General features: G+C 56.6%; 2 protein-coding genes across 19 annotated transcripts in view; one reads left to right on the top strand and one right to left on the bottom strand.

Moving 5' to 3' along the window:
• Positions 1-8,293, bottom strand: part of AIFM1 (apoptosis inducing factor mitochondria associated 1) — a 30,909-nt gene extending 22,616 nt beyond the window's left edge. For 6 of the 18 annotated variants that reach the window (XM_075896624.2, XM_075896625.2, XM_075896626.2 and 3 more), the window contains exon 1: positions 8,136-8,293. In XM_075896624.2, the coding sequence (XP_075752739.1) occupies positions 8,136-8,214 (79 nt within the window). In that variant the 5' untranslated portion in view covers positions 8,215-8,293. The remainder of the gene's footprint in view (positions 1-8,135) is intronic. The other 12 variants (XM_075896628.2, XM_075896635.2, XM_075896636.2 and 9 more) reach the window with 3 other exon arrangements.
• A 54-nt stretch (positions 8,294-8,347) lies between these two features.
• MARS2 (methionyl-tRNA synthetase 2, mitochondrial) lies at positions 8,348-11,784 on the top strand. The gene is made up of 3 exons (XM_075896639.2): positions 8,348-8,605; positions 9,200-9,534; positions 10,333-11,784. The coding sequence occupies exons 1-3, from the start codon at positions 8,368-8,370 to the stop codon at positions 11,509-11,511; spliced, it is 1,752 nt and encodes a 583-aa protein (XP_075752754.1). The 5' UTR covers positions 8,348-8,367; the 3' UTR covers positions 11,512-11,784.
• Positions 11,785-14,769: the final 2,985 nt, after the last annotated feature.

The following is a 14,769-nucleotide window of genomic DNA, read 5'->3' as shown; positions in this document are numbered from 1 at the left end:
AATTGGTGCCTGAGACCCAAGGCAAGGAGAAGTTACTAAGCCCGATCAGCAAAAAGGACCTGGTCTTCACCAGAACGCTTGCCTATCGGCCCCCACTATTGACAACCCTAGTGAGGTCAGATGAGTGATCTCAATAAGCATGCACACGCGGGCTGCGCACCAAAAGTCACTGGCATCTGAACTATTGTCATGCTAATCTGTGCTCTGCTTCCACTAGCCCATCATATGGCTACCACTGGCCACAGCAATGGTGGGAAACCTTAGAAACTCCCTCACTGCAGGAACTGGTGCTGGTGAGTGAACAGTTACTGCTTGCTTGCAGCAGGCTGGACCAAACCCCAGGCTACCTTCTCTACAGCAGACTTGAGTACTGCAAGCAAAGGTCATTACAAGCAAGAACTCGGCACACTCCCTACAGACACTGATGCTGGACGCTGTGGATTACCCCAGCCTAAAGCCGCATGAAAACAACTCCAAACAGAAGACAAAAATGACACTGTCTACTAGGGATGTGTTTTGTTAGTCTATGAAGTGCTACCAGACCATTTGCTTGCTAGTAGGGATGTGAAAATACATTTTAAAATGTAACCATGTAACCGCTAAAAATTGTTTTATACTGCAGAGCCCGCAGTGAAGTCTCCAGAGCTGGCAGTCCCTACCGCCGGGGGGCAGTTAATTGCAACTGGTAGGTAAGTTAATTGCAACTTCTAGCAGTTAATTGCAACTGGTAGGCCTCACCCATTAAGTATGAGACTTACTGGTTAACCTTTTACATCCCTACTGTCGAGAGCAGTGATCACCAACCAGTAGATCAGGATCCACCAGTAGACCCTGGAGCCTCTGACAGGAGATCCTGACTGGCTTGGCCAAGAGGTTACCAAGTGTTAGTACTTCAGGTGCCCCTTCCCCAATAGCCATGCTGCTCCTGCCCCTACGAGAGCCTCCTGCTTGCAGTGCAGGATGGGGGGAGGCAAAAGAGTGGGACCACTGATGTCAGGGTATCCCTCTCCCCCCACCCTTGTACCCCATCTCCAGAGTGAGCAGGGCGGGGCCTTGGAGACGGAGTGGGAAAGAAGTTGGAACAAGGGTATTTGGGTTTGAGGTAGATCCTGGATTGACAAACTCGAAAAGGGATCTTGTGCTTAGAAAGGTTAAAGACCCCTGGCCTAGAGTGAAGGGGGACGATTGTTAGGACTAAATGGCAATTTCCCTCATTCTGGTGAGACAAACAGCTACAGTCCCACATAAGGGGACTGCAGGAACTTCCTTCATCTCAGAGGGGCAGTCCACAGCAGAGAGACAAGGAGCTTGTCGCCCTGGCAGGGCAGTCACTGTTAACTCAGAAAGTTTGCTGTTGGGGCATAGGGATGGAGGGAGAGACCAACTTGATTAATTCAATCAACTTGCTCAAGGTCAGAGCATGAGAATTCAGTTATTCAGAACTGTGCCTGGTGATCCCCTTCACCTGTCTGGTTTCTGCCTGTGTCCCCCATTACATGCTGTACTAGCACAATTTTACAGTTGAAGTCAAGGGAAGCAACATGTGCTAATGACCTCTAGGGACGCTGAGGCCAGATTTTCACACTACAATCACTTGTTGAAACTTTAGCTGCATCTGGAGAGGCCTGACTGTGCAACAGAGGTGAATGGAGACGAGAGAAAAACAGAGACAAGAGGGTGTTTGGGAAGGTCAACCAATATCCTGTGAATTAAACATAATAGATACGTTCCATATTGAATTTGAAATATATTAAATGCAAAACATGGTATTCATGCCATACCACAGTTGCACAAGATACTATCAGGAAATGCAAATGCTAACTTGGACACATAATTAATACAGTATGTTTTTCATAGTCTGCACTTCTAGGAACTTAAGATATTTCACCAGAGTGAAAGAGAAAATACTCAAATGTAACTCATGAACAACAGTGGAATGCTGTTAACATTACATTACCACACTTTCCCTTTAATCTTACAAAGCTTGGACATTAATTTTATCCACAGCTACTAAGCTGGCAACATTTCCAATCTGTGCAGACTTCACAAGCCACATCATAAGCTCCTGGAACCAATCGTGCATAAACCTAACTAACCATGAACTTGCCAATAACGCCTCCTGACGTGCACAAATTGTCATTTTTTACTTCTCAAGGAGGACGACGTGTATGACCAGCTTAAATCTTCAGCCATTTTTCATACAGCTCTTTTTAAAAGTGGCTAGATTTTCTTAACACAGGAAAAATATGTTTCAAGATCAACTGAATAAGTTGCTTCAATTTATGAAAAAACCACTTTTAGGTAGAGATCAACACGTAAAATTTAGGAAATAAGAATTTTCCACAAATGTGTAAGCATGAAAAATATGGAAGTAGAAAGGAAACAGTGACCAGTATAAATAGTAGCAACTTTCAAGGTCATAAGCTGCTAGATTTTCCAATGGCCTTCCAAGGTCGTTACTACACTCCTGCTGACAGCAAGGCACTGACCCATTGGGATTTATTTTACTTGGCTACCTCTAGAACCCGTCTTACATGTCACACAGTGACTATCCAAACAACAGTGACTATCCAAACAGGAGTCTGAATAATTGAATTAGCTGACAAGGTAGTCCAGGAAAAAATTGCCAGCTAACAGTTTGTCACTACTACATTCAAACACAGCAATAGTCTGTATACAAGGCCTAGAAGAATGCAGCACGTCTAATGTGTCGCAAGACTTTCTACGAGCACAATTCACATTTCTCTAAAAGCTGCCATGCCAAGAACAGCCCTTCCAGTGACCAATTCCAGAAGTGAGAATCTGCTTCTTCCAGGAAAGGAAAAACTAGGCTCAGGACAATTAAGATTCATCTCTACAGACATCAGAGGAACCACTATGCACATTAGGCATCTAATATCAGAGCACACAACTCTGCCTGGTAGCTCCTACCCTCCAATTTATGAAGAAATTTGTTTCAGAGCTTCCTGCTTCTCTGGTCTTTCAATTACATTCACAGGGACACCAACCTTCCTGACCAAGCTCTCACATTAGAGCAAGGGGACATTCAAACACATCAGAAGGTGCCAAATTCAAAATGGACAACAGGAATTACCTTTTCCCACATCCGCTGTGGAACCCACTGCCATAGGATATTGTTTAAGACAAGAATTTATCAAGGCTCAAAAAAGAATTGGAAATTTATAAAGATAACATCTCTTGGGGCATGTCTACACAGCAGGGCTAAAGCTGAAATAAGCTAGTCAACTTCAGCTACGATAACTGCGTAGGTTAAGTCAAAATAGCCTAATTTGGCTTTTGGCACTATATACTAGCAGGAAGTCCAAGGAACAGCACTACTCTTCTGACTTCCCTTACTCCTCATAAAATGAGGGTTACAAGAGTTGGAGTAAAAAGTCCTCCAGCTCGACATTATGTCGAAATAACTGCTTGTAGTGTAGACATGGACTATGTTATTCTGGAATAATTGTTATCTACACTAGGCAGGAGGTCTAGGTTGAATATTAGGAAAAACTCTTTCCCTAGGAGGGTAGTGAAGCACTGGGATGGGTTCCCTGGGGAGTGGGTAGAATCACCATTCCTAGATATTTTTAAGTCCCACCTTGTCAAAGCCCTGGCTGGGTTGATTTAGTTACCGTTGGTCCTGCTTTGGGAAGGCAGCTGGACTCGATGACTTCCTGAGGTCTCTTTCAGCCCTAGGATTCTATGATTCTACTAGGGTGCTCGGGACTGCAGAGTGTGTCGTATCTGAACCAATACTGACAACTGCAGAAAGCATTTACAAGACTTAGGTAAGGCTTGAGACCAAAAGTTTCCTATTAATATTAAATCCCAAATAAGGACTTTCAACTTTAGCTCCTTTGTTGGAAAAAAGGAATGTGTGCTTGGGAGTCCAGCTACTAACCCCAAAATGACACCCTCTTTATAAAAATCCCACACATCTGAACAAGCCAAACATCTGGGAAGTTAACATTTAAGGGATCCACTTCTCCAGTCTTCTGTGATGACTCACTACTATCAAACACAATTTACACCAGGTACCCACGAGTACTCATAAGTTGTTTTCTTCTCCAGTGGAAATCAGCTGCTACATCTATGTTTATTCAATAGGTAGTAAATATTTCAGAGCCAGAGTCTCAGGTACATTAATACATCCAAGTTCCATACTTATTCTTAGTGTGATGTATTGGTGGAATAGAGTGGAAACATAATGATAAACCCATGGCATCATAAGATTGGATGACTGTATGATGTTGAAGGTTTATGTAATTGTGGGTACAGCTTGCAAGTATGTATTTGAACTCCATTAATATAACGTGTAGCAACTAACAATGCAAGTTTTGTAGCGAGTGCTGTTGCACTATGTCTCTGCTATACAATGGAAATAGAGTCTGAATAAGAAACAGGATTCTATGAATTCCTAGACAATTGTCATTTTGACCTTTGCACATATATTTTCGCTAGTTTTAGAGACAGTTAAAAATGGTGGGTGGGTAGTGTAAAACATGTATGTGTGGGGGAGGGGAGAGGGGAGAATCAGTTAACAAGTTCCAGAATTTTTAAATTTTTGGTTTTTCCAACGGTGCCACATTTTGGCCAGTTTTTTTCTGGAAGGAAGGTATTTAGCTGAAGTCCACTGGCACACACTTTCAATGTTAACTTATTAAAAGTAACTTTGTTGGGAAAATCAATCTGTTTTTAAATGAGAGCCAATGGTTTAACTTGGGTTGGCATACAAGGCCTTTGGGGACCCTCACCCCACCCATCGATTATAGAAAGCTCAAAGCCCTCCAGAGGGCTTAACAAATGTGTGGAACAGGAGTTATACCTGGAAGGGACTCCTAGATTTGCCCCACATCGCCAAACCATGACTACCATGGATTTCCTGCCATCTCCTCCTGAACACGACCCCTCTGCATTTGCCGCACCAGTGCCATTCCCATTTGCCTTGCTCCACATCCCTTCACCACCTGGAATCAGTTGTAACCTTTTTTACAGTGTCATGTGAATGTGGCCCAGGCTGCGACAGTGGGTCACAGGAAAGAGGAGGAAAATCGAAGAAGAAACCCTTAACTCCTGCATCCTGCACACGGTACAGAGTAGGGATGTAAGTGACTAGTCAGAAAAAGGCAGTGGGGGAGGAGGAGCAGAGGGGGTGCAGGGAGGAGCCTGCTTAAGGGTCAGTTCCCTCCAGCTCCATGGGAGGGGCACAGCAGCAGCATTCCACCCTTGAAATGTACAGGAGTCCCTGCTGGGCTCTTGTACATTTCACAGTGGAAGCGCTGCATGGAGCTTGGGGCCAGCAGATGCCCCAGGCTCTATGCAGTATTTCAGTCATGGACAGGAAAGCTGCACAAGGGACTTCGTTCACTGCTCCCATGCTCTGAAAGCTCAATACACATCCTTAAACAGCCCTCACACTGAGATATCCCTACCTCAAAGATGAACACAGTCGTTCTAAGAATCCAGCTGATGGTGCCACCAAAGCTATTCCTCGCCACCCACATTCTTATGCAAAAGATCACAGAACTGGGTAAAACCCAGCACAGCTAAGAACCCCTAACTTTACCAGCAAGCCCCACTGGTTTTAGTTCTGTCCTAGACTCAAAGCCTGTGACTCACATGCAGATAACTGTTTGAGAACTCACACCCCATTTCTCTTCCACTAGCAGGTACTCAACTCCAAAGACATTCAGCAGGCAAGGCAACAGTGATCTCACCCAGACTGTTACTTCACACCTAGAAATCTTGGCATTCACATCTATTCATCATCCTGAGCCCAGGTGGCTGGCGGCAATGAGAACTAGCATTCAGGCAAACTAACGGTCCATCTAGCCCAACAGCTGGTCTCCCACACAGCCCAGTACCAGAGGTTCAAGGGCAGTGCACAGAACAAGCAGCTGGATTGATCCAACCCCACTTCCCCTCCCAGCTGCAGCAAAGTCAGGATCCCTCATCCCCTGGCTACCAAGCACGGAGGAACCCATCCACCATGGACTTGTCTACTGCCTTGGCTGTCCCTGCAACCCCCCATTCTCCTTGGTGCCCAGCAACGCCTGGCTCAGCGAGCAGCTCTCGGATCTAATGGGCGGACACTGGCCCGGCTTTCACAAACCCCTTCCCCGAAGCCCCAGGATTGCGGCATAGCAGCAGCCCTAGAACAGCCCGGGCTCTGTGACAGGTGGCGACCAGCTCCCGCGAGGAATGGGAGGGTGGGGGAAGACGACTCCCGGGGGCAAAGGGCGAGCCAGGGACCCGGGCCGGGGGGGGGGGGGGGTGTGTTTCCCGGGGGCAATGGGTGAGCCAGGGACCCGGGGCGGGGGGGGGGGGGGAGTTCCCGGGGGAAGGGACGAGCCGGGGACCCGGGGAGGCGGTCCCGGGGGAAGGGGTGAGCCGGGGCCCCGGAACAGGCGGGGGGGGGGGTTCCCGGGGGAAGGGGCGAGCCGGGGCCCCGGGACGGGGGGGGGGGGGGGCGGGGGGGGGGGGTTCCCGGGGGAAGGGGCGAGCCGGGGGGGCCTCGGGGGAAGGGGGACGGGGCCGGGGGGGGGGGGTTCCCGGGGGAAGGGGCGAGCCGGGGCCCCGGGACGGGCCCCGGGGGGGGGGGTTCCCGGGGGAAGGGGCGAGCCGGGGCCCCGGGACGGGCGGGGGGGGGGGGGTTCCCGGGGGAAGGGGCGAGCGGGCGGGGGGGGGGGCCCCGGGGGGGGGGGGGGACGGGGCGGGGGGGGGGGTTCCCGGGGGAAGGGGCGAGCCCCGGGGGGCCCCGGGGGACGGGGGCGGGGGGGGGGGGAGTTCCCGGGGAAGGGGCGAGCCGGGGCGGGCGGGGGGGGGGGTTGGGACGGGCGGGGGGGGGGGTTCCCGGGGGAAGGGGCGAGCCGGGGCCCCGGGACGGGCGGGGGGGGGAGGGGGGGGGTTCCCGGGGGAAGGGGCGAGCCCCGGGGGGCCCCGGGACGGGCGGGGGGGGGGGTTCCCGGGGGAAGGGGCGAGCCGGGGCCCCGGGACGGGCGGGGGGGGGGGGGGGGGGGGGGTTCCCGGGGGAAGGGGCGAGCCGGGGCCCCGGGACGGGCGGGGGGGGAGGTTCCCGGGGGAAGGGGCGAGCCGGGGCCCCGGGGGGGGGCGGGGGGGGAGGGGGGCGGGGGGGGGGAGGCCGGGGCCCCGGGGCGGGCGGGGGGGGGGGCGGGGGCCCCGGGAGGGGGGGGGGGGGTTCCCGGGGGAAGGGGCGAGCCGGGGCCCCGGGACGGGCGGGGGGGGGGGGGTTCCTGGGGGAAGGGGCGGGGGGGCGGGGGGGGGGGCGGGGCCCGGGACGGGCGGGGGGGGGGTTCCTGGGGGAAGGGGCGAGCCGGGGCCCCGGGACGGGCGGGGGGGGGGGTTCCCGGGGGAAGGGGCGAGCCGGGGCCCCGGGACGGGCGGGGGGGGGGGTTCCCGGGGGAAGGGGCGAGCCGGGGGGCCCCGGGGGAAGGGGGACGGGGCGGGGGGGGGGGGGGGGGTTCCCAGGAGAAGGGGCGAGCCGGGGCCCCGGGACGGGCAGGGGGGGGGGTTGGGTTCCCGGGGGAAGGGGCGAGCCGGGGGGGCCGGGGGGGGGGGTTCCCGGGGGAAGGGGCGAGCCCCGGGGGCGGGGGGGGGGTTCCCGGGGGAGGGGCGGGGGGGGGGGCGGGGGGGGGTTCCCGGGGGAAGGGACGAGCCGGGGCCCCGGGACAGGCGGGGGGGAGGTTCCCGGGGGAAGGGGCGAGCCGGGGCCTCGGGACGGGCGGGGGGGGGGGTTCCCGGGGGAAGGGGCGAGGCGGGGCCCCGGGACGGGCGGGGGGGGGGGTTCCCGGGGGAAGGGGCGAGCCGGGGCCCCGGGACGGGGGGGGGGGGGGGGGGGGGGGCCCGGGGCCCCGGGGGCGGGGGGGGGGTTCCCGGGGGAGGGGCGAGCCGGGGCCCCGGGGGGGGGGCGAGCCGGGGCCCCCCGGGGGGGGGGGGTTCCCGGGGGAAGGGGCGAGCCGGGGCCCCGGGACGGGCGGGGGGGGGGGTTCCCGGGGGGAAGGGGCGAGCCGGGGCCCCGGGACGGGCGGGGGGGGGAGGGGGGGTTCCCGGGGGGAAGGGGCCCGGGCGGGAGGCGAGGGGCGGGGGCCCGGGGGCCGTTCGCCCCGACCCACCTGCCGCCGCCCGGCCCCGCGGCCTGGGGCTGAGGGAGCGCAGGCCCCGCGCCAGCGGCCCCGCCCGGCAGCCGAACATGTCTGCAGCGCGCCGGCCTCCGCTCCGCGCCCTCGCTCGCGCTGCCCTCGGCCCTCCCGCCGCGCATGCGCCGCCCGCCGCGCCCCATTGGCGGCTCCCGCCGCGCAGCCGCAGGCGCACGCGCAGCAAGCGCCTCTCGCCGCCGCCGTCGCCATGGTGCGGCCGCCGGCTCTGGCCATGCGGCTGCTCCCGGCGCGCGGCCCGCTCCGCCCCCCGCCCCGGGCCCCCCCCTCGCGGCGCGGCTCCGGGCCCGGCCGCCGCTGGCTGCTCTCCACCCCCATCTTCTACGTCAACGGGCCGCCGCACGTGGGGCACCTCTACTCCGCGCTGCTGGCCGACGCGCTGCACCGCCTCAGGGGCCTGCGGCCGGGCGCGGGCCGCCTCGCCACGGGTCGGTGGGGGGACAGGAAGGGGGCGGTGGGGGAGGGGACAGTCGCTGAGGGGGGCAGTGGGAGAGGGGAGGGGACGGTCGCTGAGGAGGCAGTGGGGGAGGGGAGGGATGGGGCGGTCTCTGAGGGGGGTAGTGGGGGAGGGGGCGGTCGCTGGGGGGCAGTGGGGGATGGGACGGTTGCTGAGGGAGGTAGTGGGGGAGGGGGCGGTCGCTGAGGGGGTAGTGGGGGAGGGGAGGGAGGGGGCGGTCTCTGAGGGGGCTAGTGGGGGAGGGGGCGGTCGCTGGGGGGGGACAGGGGTCGGCTGGGGCTGGAGGAGGCGGGGGCAGCGTGCGGGGCTGGTTCCTGGCAGGTGCCCAGGGCAGCTGCTGCTCTGCTCCCAGGAGCTCCCGTCGCAGTTTTGGGGCTCAGGGTGCCCGCCCACCCTGCCCCAGTGCCACCGAGCGTGGGAGTCTCCTGCCCCCAGAGCTGGCCCCGGCCTGGGAGTGGTTCCCTGCAGCGGCAGGACTTGGCGCTCCCATGCCCTGTCTCAGGCGGGCCCAGGGAGGCAGCACCTGCGACAGCCCCGTGCTCAGTGCCCCGCTTGGCCATTTCAGGAACCGATGAGCACGGGCTGAAGATCCAGCAAGCGGCGGCTGCGTCTGGGACGTCTCCCCCTGAGCACTGCGCTCACGTGTCCGGCCTCTTCCATGACCTCTTCTCCCGGGCCGCCGTCTCCTTCACCGACTTCATCCGCACCACCGAGCCACGCCACTGCCGGGCGGTGCAGCACTTCTGGACAGCACTACAGGGCCGCGGGATGCTCTACAAGGCCTTCTACGAGGGCTGGTACTGCACACCGGACGAGTGCTTCCTGAGCCAGGCCCAGGTCACTGAGCGCCCTGATGCGCAGGGCCACCCCTGCAAGGTCTCGCTAGAGAGTGGGCATCAGGTACTGCACTGAGCTGCGCTGCCCTCCTCCCTGCCCTGGGCACGCCTGGTGCCTTCCCTATCACCTCGTGTCTCAGCAAGTGAATGGGCAGCCACATTCTCTTCTGCCTTCTCCCCAGGGTTCAGGCCCTGTGCTCCCCGTAGGGGTGTTCACTGCTTCTTTGTGGTACAAAGACACACAAGCAGTTTCAAGAGAAGCTGGAATTTCAAACCTCATTTGCTTATAGGGTTAGATCCATTTGAAATTTGGCATGTCTATTCATGGACAGGAGCACAGTTAATGGTCTAAATTTGTAGTTACAGGGTTCTACCACCTAGAACACTTTATAACACTGTTTTTAACACATCAGCCTTGTAACACACTCTGTGCACAAAACAGAAAAAAATAGCCACATGAATTCCATGTCACTCCATTGTACCTTTTGAGATCTAGCATTCAGCCTGAAGAAAAACTTGTATGTAAAAATTAGAGCTGTCAAACCATTTGAAAAACCCTATAACTGCGAGATTAAAAATATAGTCACAAAATTCAAATCTCACACAATAGTGCAGTCTCTTTATGGTGAAAGCGCAGTTTACAAAGGTACAGCTATAGAGCCTACAAGCTGAAACAGAAAGAGGTATATGAATGTATTATATCTGGTGCACACATACCTTGCCAATGCCAGCTACAACAGTGCCATGTAAATGCCTGTTCTCACTCTTGGGTAACATCGTAAAGAACAAAGCTGTGGGTACCTGTTGTAGAACTGTTAGTGAAGGGTATGGGTTGTAATTAACTTTTCTCTCGCGCGCTCAGGTGCACTGGACCAAGGAGGAGAACTACATGTTCAAGCTGTCTGAATTTCAAGAGCCGTTAAGAAAGTGGCTTCAGGGGAATCGGCATGTCATCTCCCCTGAACCTTTCTACCAGCTGGTGCTCCGGTGGCTGGAAGAGGACTTGCCAGACCTGTCTGTCTCCCGGGAGAGAAGCCGATTACAGTGGGGTATCCCTGTCCCTGGTGACTCAACACAAACCATTTATGTGTGGGTAGATGCCCTGGTGAACTATCTGACTGTAGCTGGCTACCCTGACACACATCATGCCTGGTGGCCAGCTGCTCACCATGTTGTTGGCAAGGACATCCTCAAATTCCATGCCATCTACTGGCCAGCATTGCTCATGGCTGTGGGCCTGGATCCTCCGGAGCAGATCTACGTGCACTCCCACTGGACGGTCCGAGGGCAAAAGATGTCAAAAAGCCTGGGCAACGTGGTGGATCCAGTGGCGTGTTTCACACGGTACACAGTCGATGGCTTTAGGTACTTTCTGCTAAGGCAGGGTGTCCCTGAGCGAGACTGTGACTATTATGAGGAGAAAGTTATTAAGCTGCTGAATTCTGAACTCGCAGATGCCCTTGGAGGGCTTCTTAACCGTTGTACAGCTCATAACATCAACCCCAGTGGGACTTACCCACCCTTCTCAGAGTTGTGTTTTCGAAAGGACTCTGCCCTCATGCCTGGGGAAGCCTCAGGAAGGGCTGTGGCTGAGGACTACCAGCTGGTAGCATCAGTCGCCCACCTGCCCTCCCAGGTGACTCACTATTTTGAACACTTCCAAATATACAAGGCTTTAGAATCCATCACTGCATGTGTGAGGCAGACCAATGGCTTCTTCCAGAGACATGCACCCTGGAAACTCTGCCGAGAGAACCCTGCCGAGAAGCAATGGCTTGACACCATCCTTCATGTCACGCTGGAATGTCTGCGGCTTTACGGGATTCTGCTGCAGCCAGTCATTCCAGCCACGGCAGACAAGTTACTTTCCAGGCTGGCTGTTCTGCCAGAGGAAAGGGCTCTCTCAGACGTGGCCTTTCTGCCTCGCTACCATGGGAAGCTGTGTCCCTTTGAGGGAAGACAGCTTGGCCCTGACACAGGGCCCTTGTTTCCCAGACTGGAAATGCCAAGAAGGCGTCAGTTGGAAACCAAGGGGCCGTAGACTTTTACAAATCACTGCTGAGAATAAAACCCTCAGGAACACGCAGGACCTGGGTCTCTGTTGAAGAACGTGTTGAAAAGGAGTCAGCAGGATCAGGCATCAGCTGGGTGCGTCTCATGCAGCCCCCTCCTGGCTGGGATGCCCTTTAGTAAACTGCGAGGCCTGACTACCTGAGTGCACAGGAGCCAGGCCTGTGTGTGGGGGTGGGGGCTGAGTGGCTGCTGGCCTTTTCTAAATAATATATGGACTCTCAAAAGAGAACCCCGCCCCACTCTCACCTCCTTAGTTCCTTTTCTACCCTGTCTGCCTGGTTCACTAACAGCTGCCTGTCCCTGAGTGGCCTGTCCTCCTTTGGGATGAGACACCCCCTACTACCTAGAGCCCTGTGGGGGCGCTCAGACGTGCTGGCTGACTTAGAGGGGCAGGGATGGGGCAGTGAGGAGTACTGAGGTTGCTGCCCAACCTGGTAGCCAGTTCTGCACATAAGGCCTTGTGCTGGGCTCAGGGCCTTTGCCTACTAGTGCCAGTGGGGATGGCTGCCAGAGGCGCTGCTGAGGGCTGGAGAATGTTAAGCCGCTTTTGTCCTCTCCTACAGTGGCCTCTATCTGTTGTCTCTGGGAGCTTCCTCCTGCCAAGGGGTTAGGGGTTGCAGCTGGCTTGTTACAGCTGAAGGGGGCGGACAGGTGGGGGCACATGCAGCATAGCTCTCTGAGTTGTGGGATGTGATGCTGTGGGGGGATGCAACTCATGAAACTACTCTGGGGCAATTGCTCATGTGCCAGGCAGGACTGTAGCGCGCTGTCCCTCCTGCTGTTTCTGTGCTCTGGGTGGGTGGCTAGGGTTGGAGGAACACTGGCTTCCAGTGCTGTCTATGTGGATCATGCCTCTGCTCTTAGCCTTGGCCAGGCACTGTTACTCCTGGCAGACGCTATGGCTGCTAAGAACCAGTGGCCCAGCCAGAGGCCCAGATTGCACTTCGTGGCCCTCTCCTCCCGGTCCTGCGGGGGTGGCCAGAGCCTGGTTCCTCCCAGCTTGGTCACAGCCCTGCCTCCCAGGACAGCCCAGAGTGCATTCCCGCAGGGCTCTCCTGGAGCAATATGGCATGGCTCTGGCTTGCCCAGAAAGCACAGAGAACGCATCAGGCCGCGTGGCACATCCAGGCACTCGGAAAGCGGCCGTGAGCCAGCTCCGCACTCGTAGTTGGAGCAGGGGGAAGTGACCGCAACTGGTTACCAAACCCCAGCTGTACTTCTGGCAATGCCAGGCCCTTGGCTGCCATCCCCTCAGCCTGCCACATGCACTGGAACAGTGCCCGATGGACGGGGCCTGGGCATGTGAATGCTCGTGGGCTGGGGCAGTCATGGAAAGAATGGGGGGGGGTATTTGGCCCCTTTTCATGAGGGAGTTGGCTTGCTGCAGAGTGTCACAATTTGGGGACACCCTGCAGCTGTCTCTGGCTATCCAGCACTTGGCACTTGGCTCGATGGCAGCAGCTTGCTTTGGGGGTGCAGGGACTTCTGCAGCCGGCCCTGCCTTCCACCCCCTGGCAGCCACCCAGGAGCGGCAGCCAGCACGTATTGAAGAAAAGACAGAACTATGTGGCACTTTAAAAGACTAACAAGATGGTTTATTAGGTGTTAGTCTTTAAAGTGCCACATAGTTCTGTCTTTTGTTTCAGCTAGACCAGTCTAACGCGGCTGCGTCTCTGTCACTATTCAGCACGGACTGAAGACCTGGATCCACCTAGCCACCTGCGAAATGGCCTCTTCTCACAAGAGAAAGGGGGGCTGTGGGCAGGGTGCTTGAGGGGCTGCCTCCACCGACTCTCTCTCCCCATCCTGCAGTTGAGTGCTCACCTTAGGGCACCTGTTCTGGCTTTTGGGAAGAGGGGGACCCCTCATTGGCTGTCACAGGCATGGCCACACCGTAGCACCACCTGCTGGCTATGCCTGGATTTACAGTGCTTCCTACATTTCTGCTCACCAGTTTTCCATCTCTGGGAGAGTCACATGGCTCAGCCCTCAGGTAAAGTCCAGACCCAACAACAAAGGTCCCAAACCAACGAAAGGTTCTGCCATCCCACTTGGGCTTCTCTTCAGCCCACCTCTGAGCTTGGCCTCTCCTGGGAAGCACTGGGTCCTTCCAGACTACTTCCATAGGAGCCCAACTTGCTCCTTGTGCTTCCCGTCACAGCCTCCCTCCAGCCAACGAAGTGGGTTTTACCCACGAACGCTGAGGCCCAACAAATCTGCTAGTTTTTAAGGTGCCCCAGGACTCCTGTTTTTTTTTTGTTTTTTTTTTTACAGAATTGAAGAGTGAGGGGATGGGATATAAAAATGCAGAGGATGGGTTCTTGTCCAGTGGAACACCTACCTCACTGTGCCCTACAAGCATATGCCAGTGCACCAGTAGCTGCTCTGTCCAGTCCTTATTGGGCTCATTGTATAACTAGACCCTTCTTGTACCTGCTGGTTAAGTGAACCCTTTGGCTCTCAGGGTAAGTCTACACTGCAGTGAAACCCACAGCGCTGAATCCCAGAGCTTGGGTTGATTGCAGGGGTGAGCAAGATGCGGCCCTGCAGCCCTCTCCTCCAGGACCTTCTGGCAGGAAGCAGCCATAAGCTGCTCAAAGCAACTGGCTGCTCCCTGTGCCTCTCTGTGTCAGGCTTCACGCTCCTCCCCTGCCTCCAACACAATCCCTCTGGGTGGCCCTTGCTGCACCCCCTTCCCCTGCAGGCACCAGTCACCCTGCTCTGGGACTTGTCTTGAAGTGGAGATGTAACCGTTCCTCCACCTTCAGGGTGTAACCTGGAGCCCAAATCTGCAATAAGCTCCCCTGGGGTGGCTAGAATCCTTCTCTCTGTATTTCCGTTGCACCCTGCCCAAGGGAGGGACTGGAAACTTCTAAATCCCTGGCTGTTGCTACTAACAAAGAATCCCTCAAAACATTTTCTCCTAGCCCCTTGCTAGATGCACTGGCTTTAGCAGCAGCATTTTCTGTGCTGCAGTCCCCCTGAGCCTGCTCTGAATGCGTTTCCAGTCCTGGCCAGGAGAATCCGCCTCCCAGCTGCAGCCATGACTACTAGCCAGGCTCTAGCTTGGTTTCCTTGACTACAGGGAAGGGTGTTGGAGCCATTCACTGAGCCAGGGTGGAGGGGGAAGGGCTGCAGCACAATCCGGCCAGCAGCGTTGGCAGTGCAGTGTGCATGCATTGCTCTGGACAGTCACGCTAGGCCCTTGGGCAGCAGTCACAGCTCT

Source organism: Pelodiscus sinensis, chromosome 13, assembly GCF_052426305.1.
Source record: "Pelodiscus sinensis isolate ZL-2025 chromosome 13, ASM5242630v1, whole genome shotgun sequence".
NCBI classification, from domain to species: Eukaryota; Metazoa; Chordata; order Testudines; family Trionychidae; genus Pelodiscus; species Pelodiscus sinensis.
Note: the sequence above shows the minus strand (reverse complement) of the source record. Positions and strands in the feature narration are given on the sequence as shown.

Excerpts from the sequence above, each read along its gene's own strand:
- MARS2 (XM_075896639.2), top strand. The coding sequence starts at position 8,368 with ATGGTGCGGCCGCCGGCTCTGGCCATGCGGCTGCTCCCGGCGCGCGGC. Across the intron at positions 8,606-9,199 it reads CGCGGGCCGCCTCGCCACGG|GAACCGATGAGCACGGGCTG; the intron begins GTCGGTGGGGGG and ends TGGCCATTTCAG. Across the intron at positions 9,535-10,332 it reads CGCTAGAGAGTGGGCATCAG|GTGCACTGGACCAAGGAGGA; the intron begins GTACTGCACTGA and ends TCGCGCGCTCAG.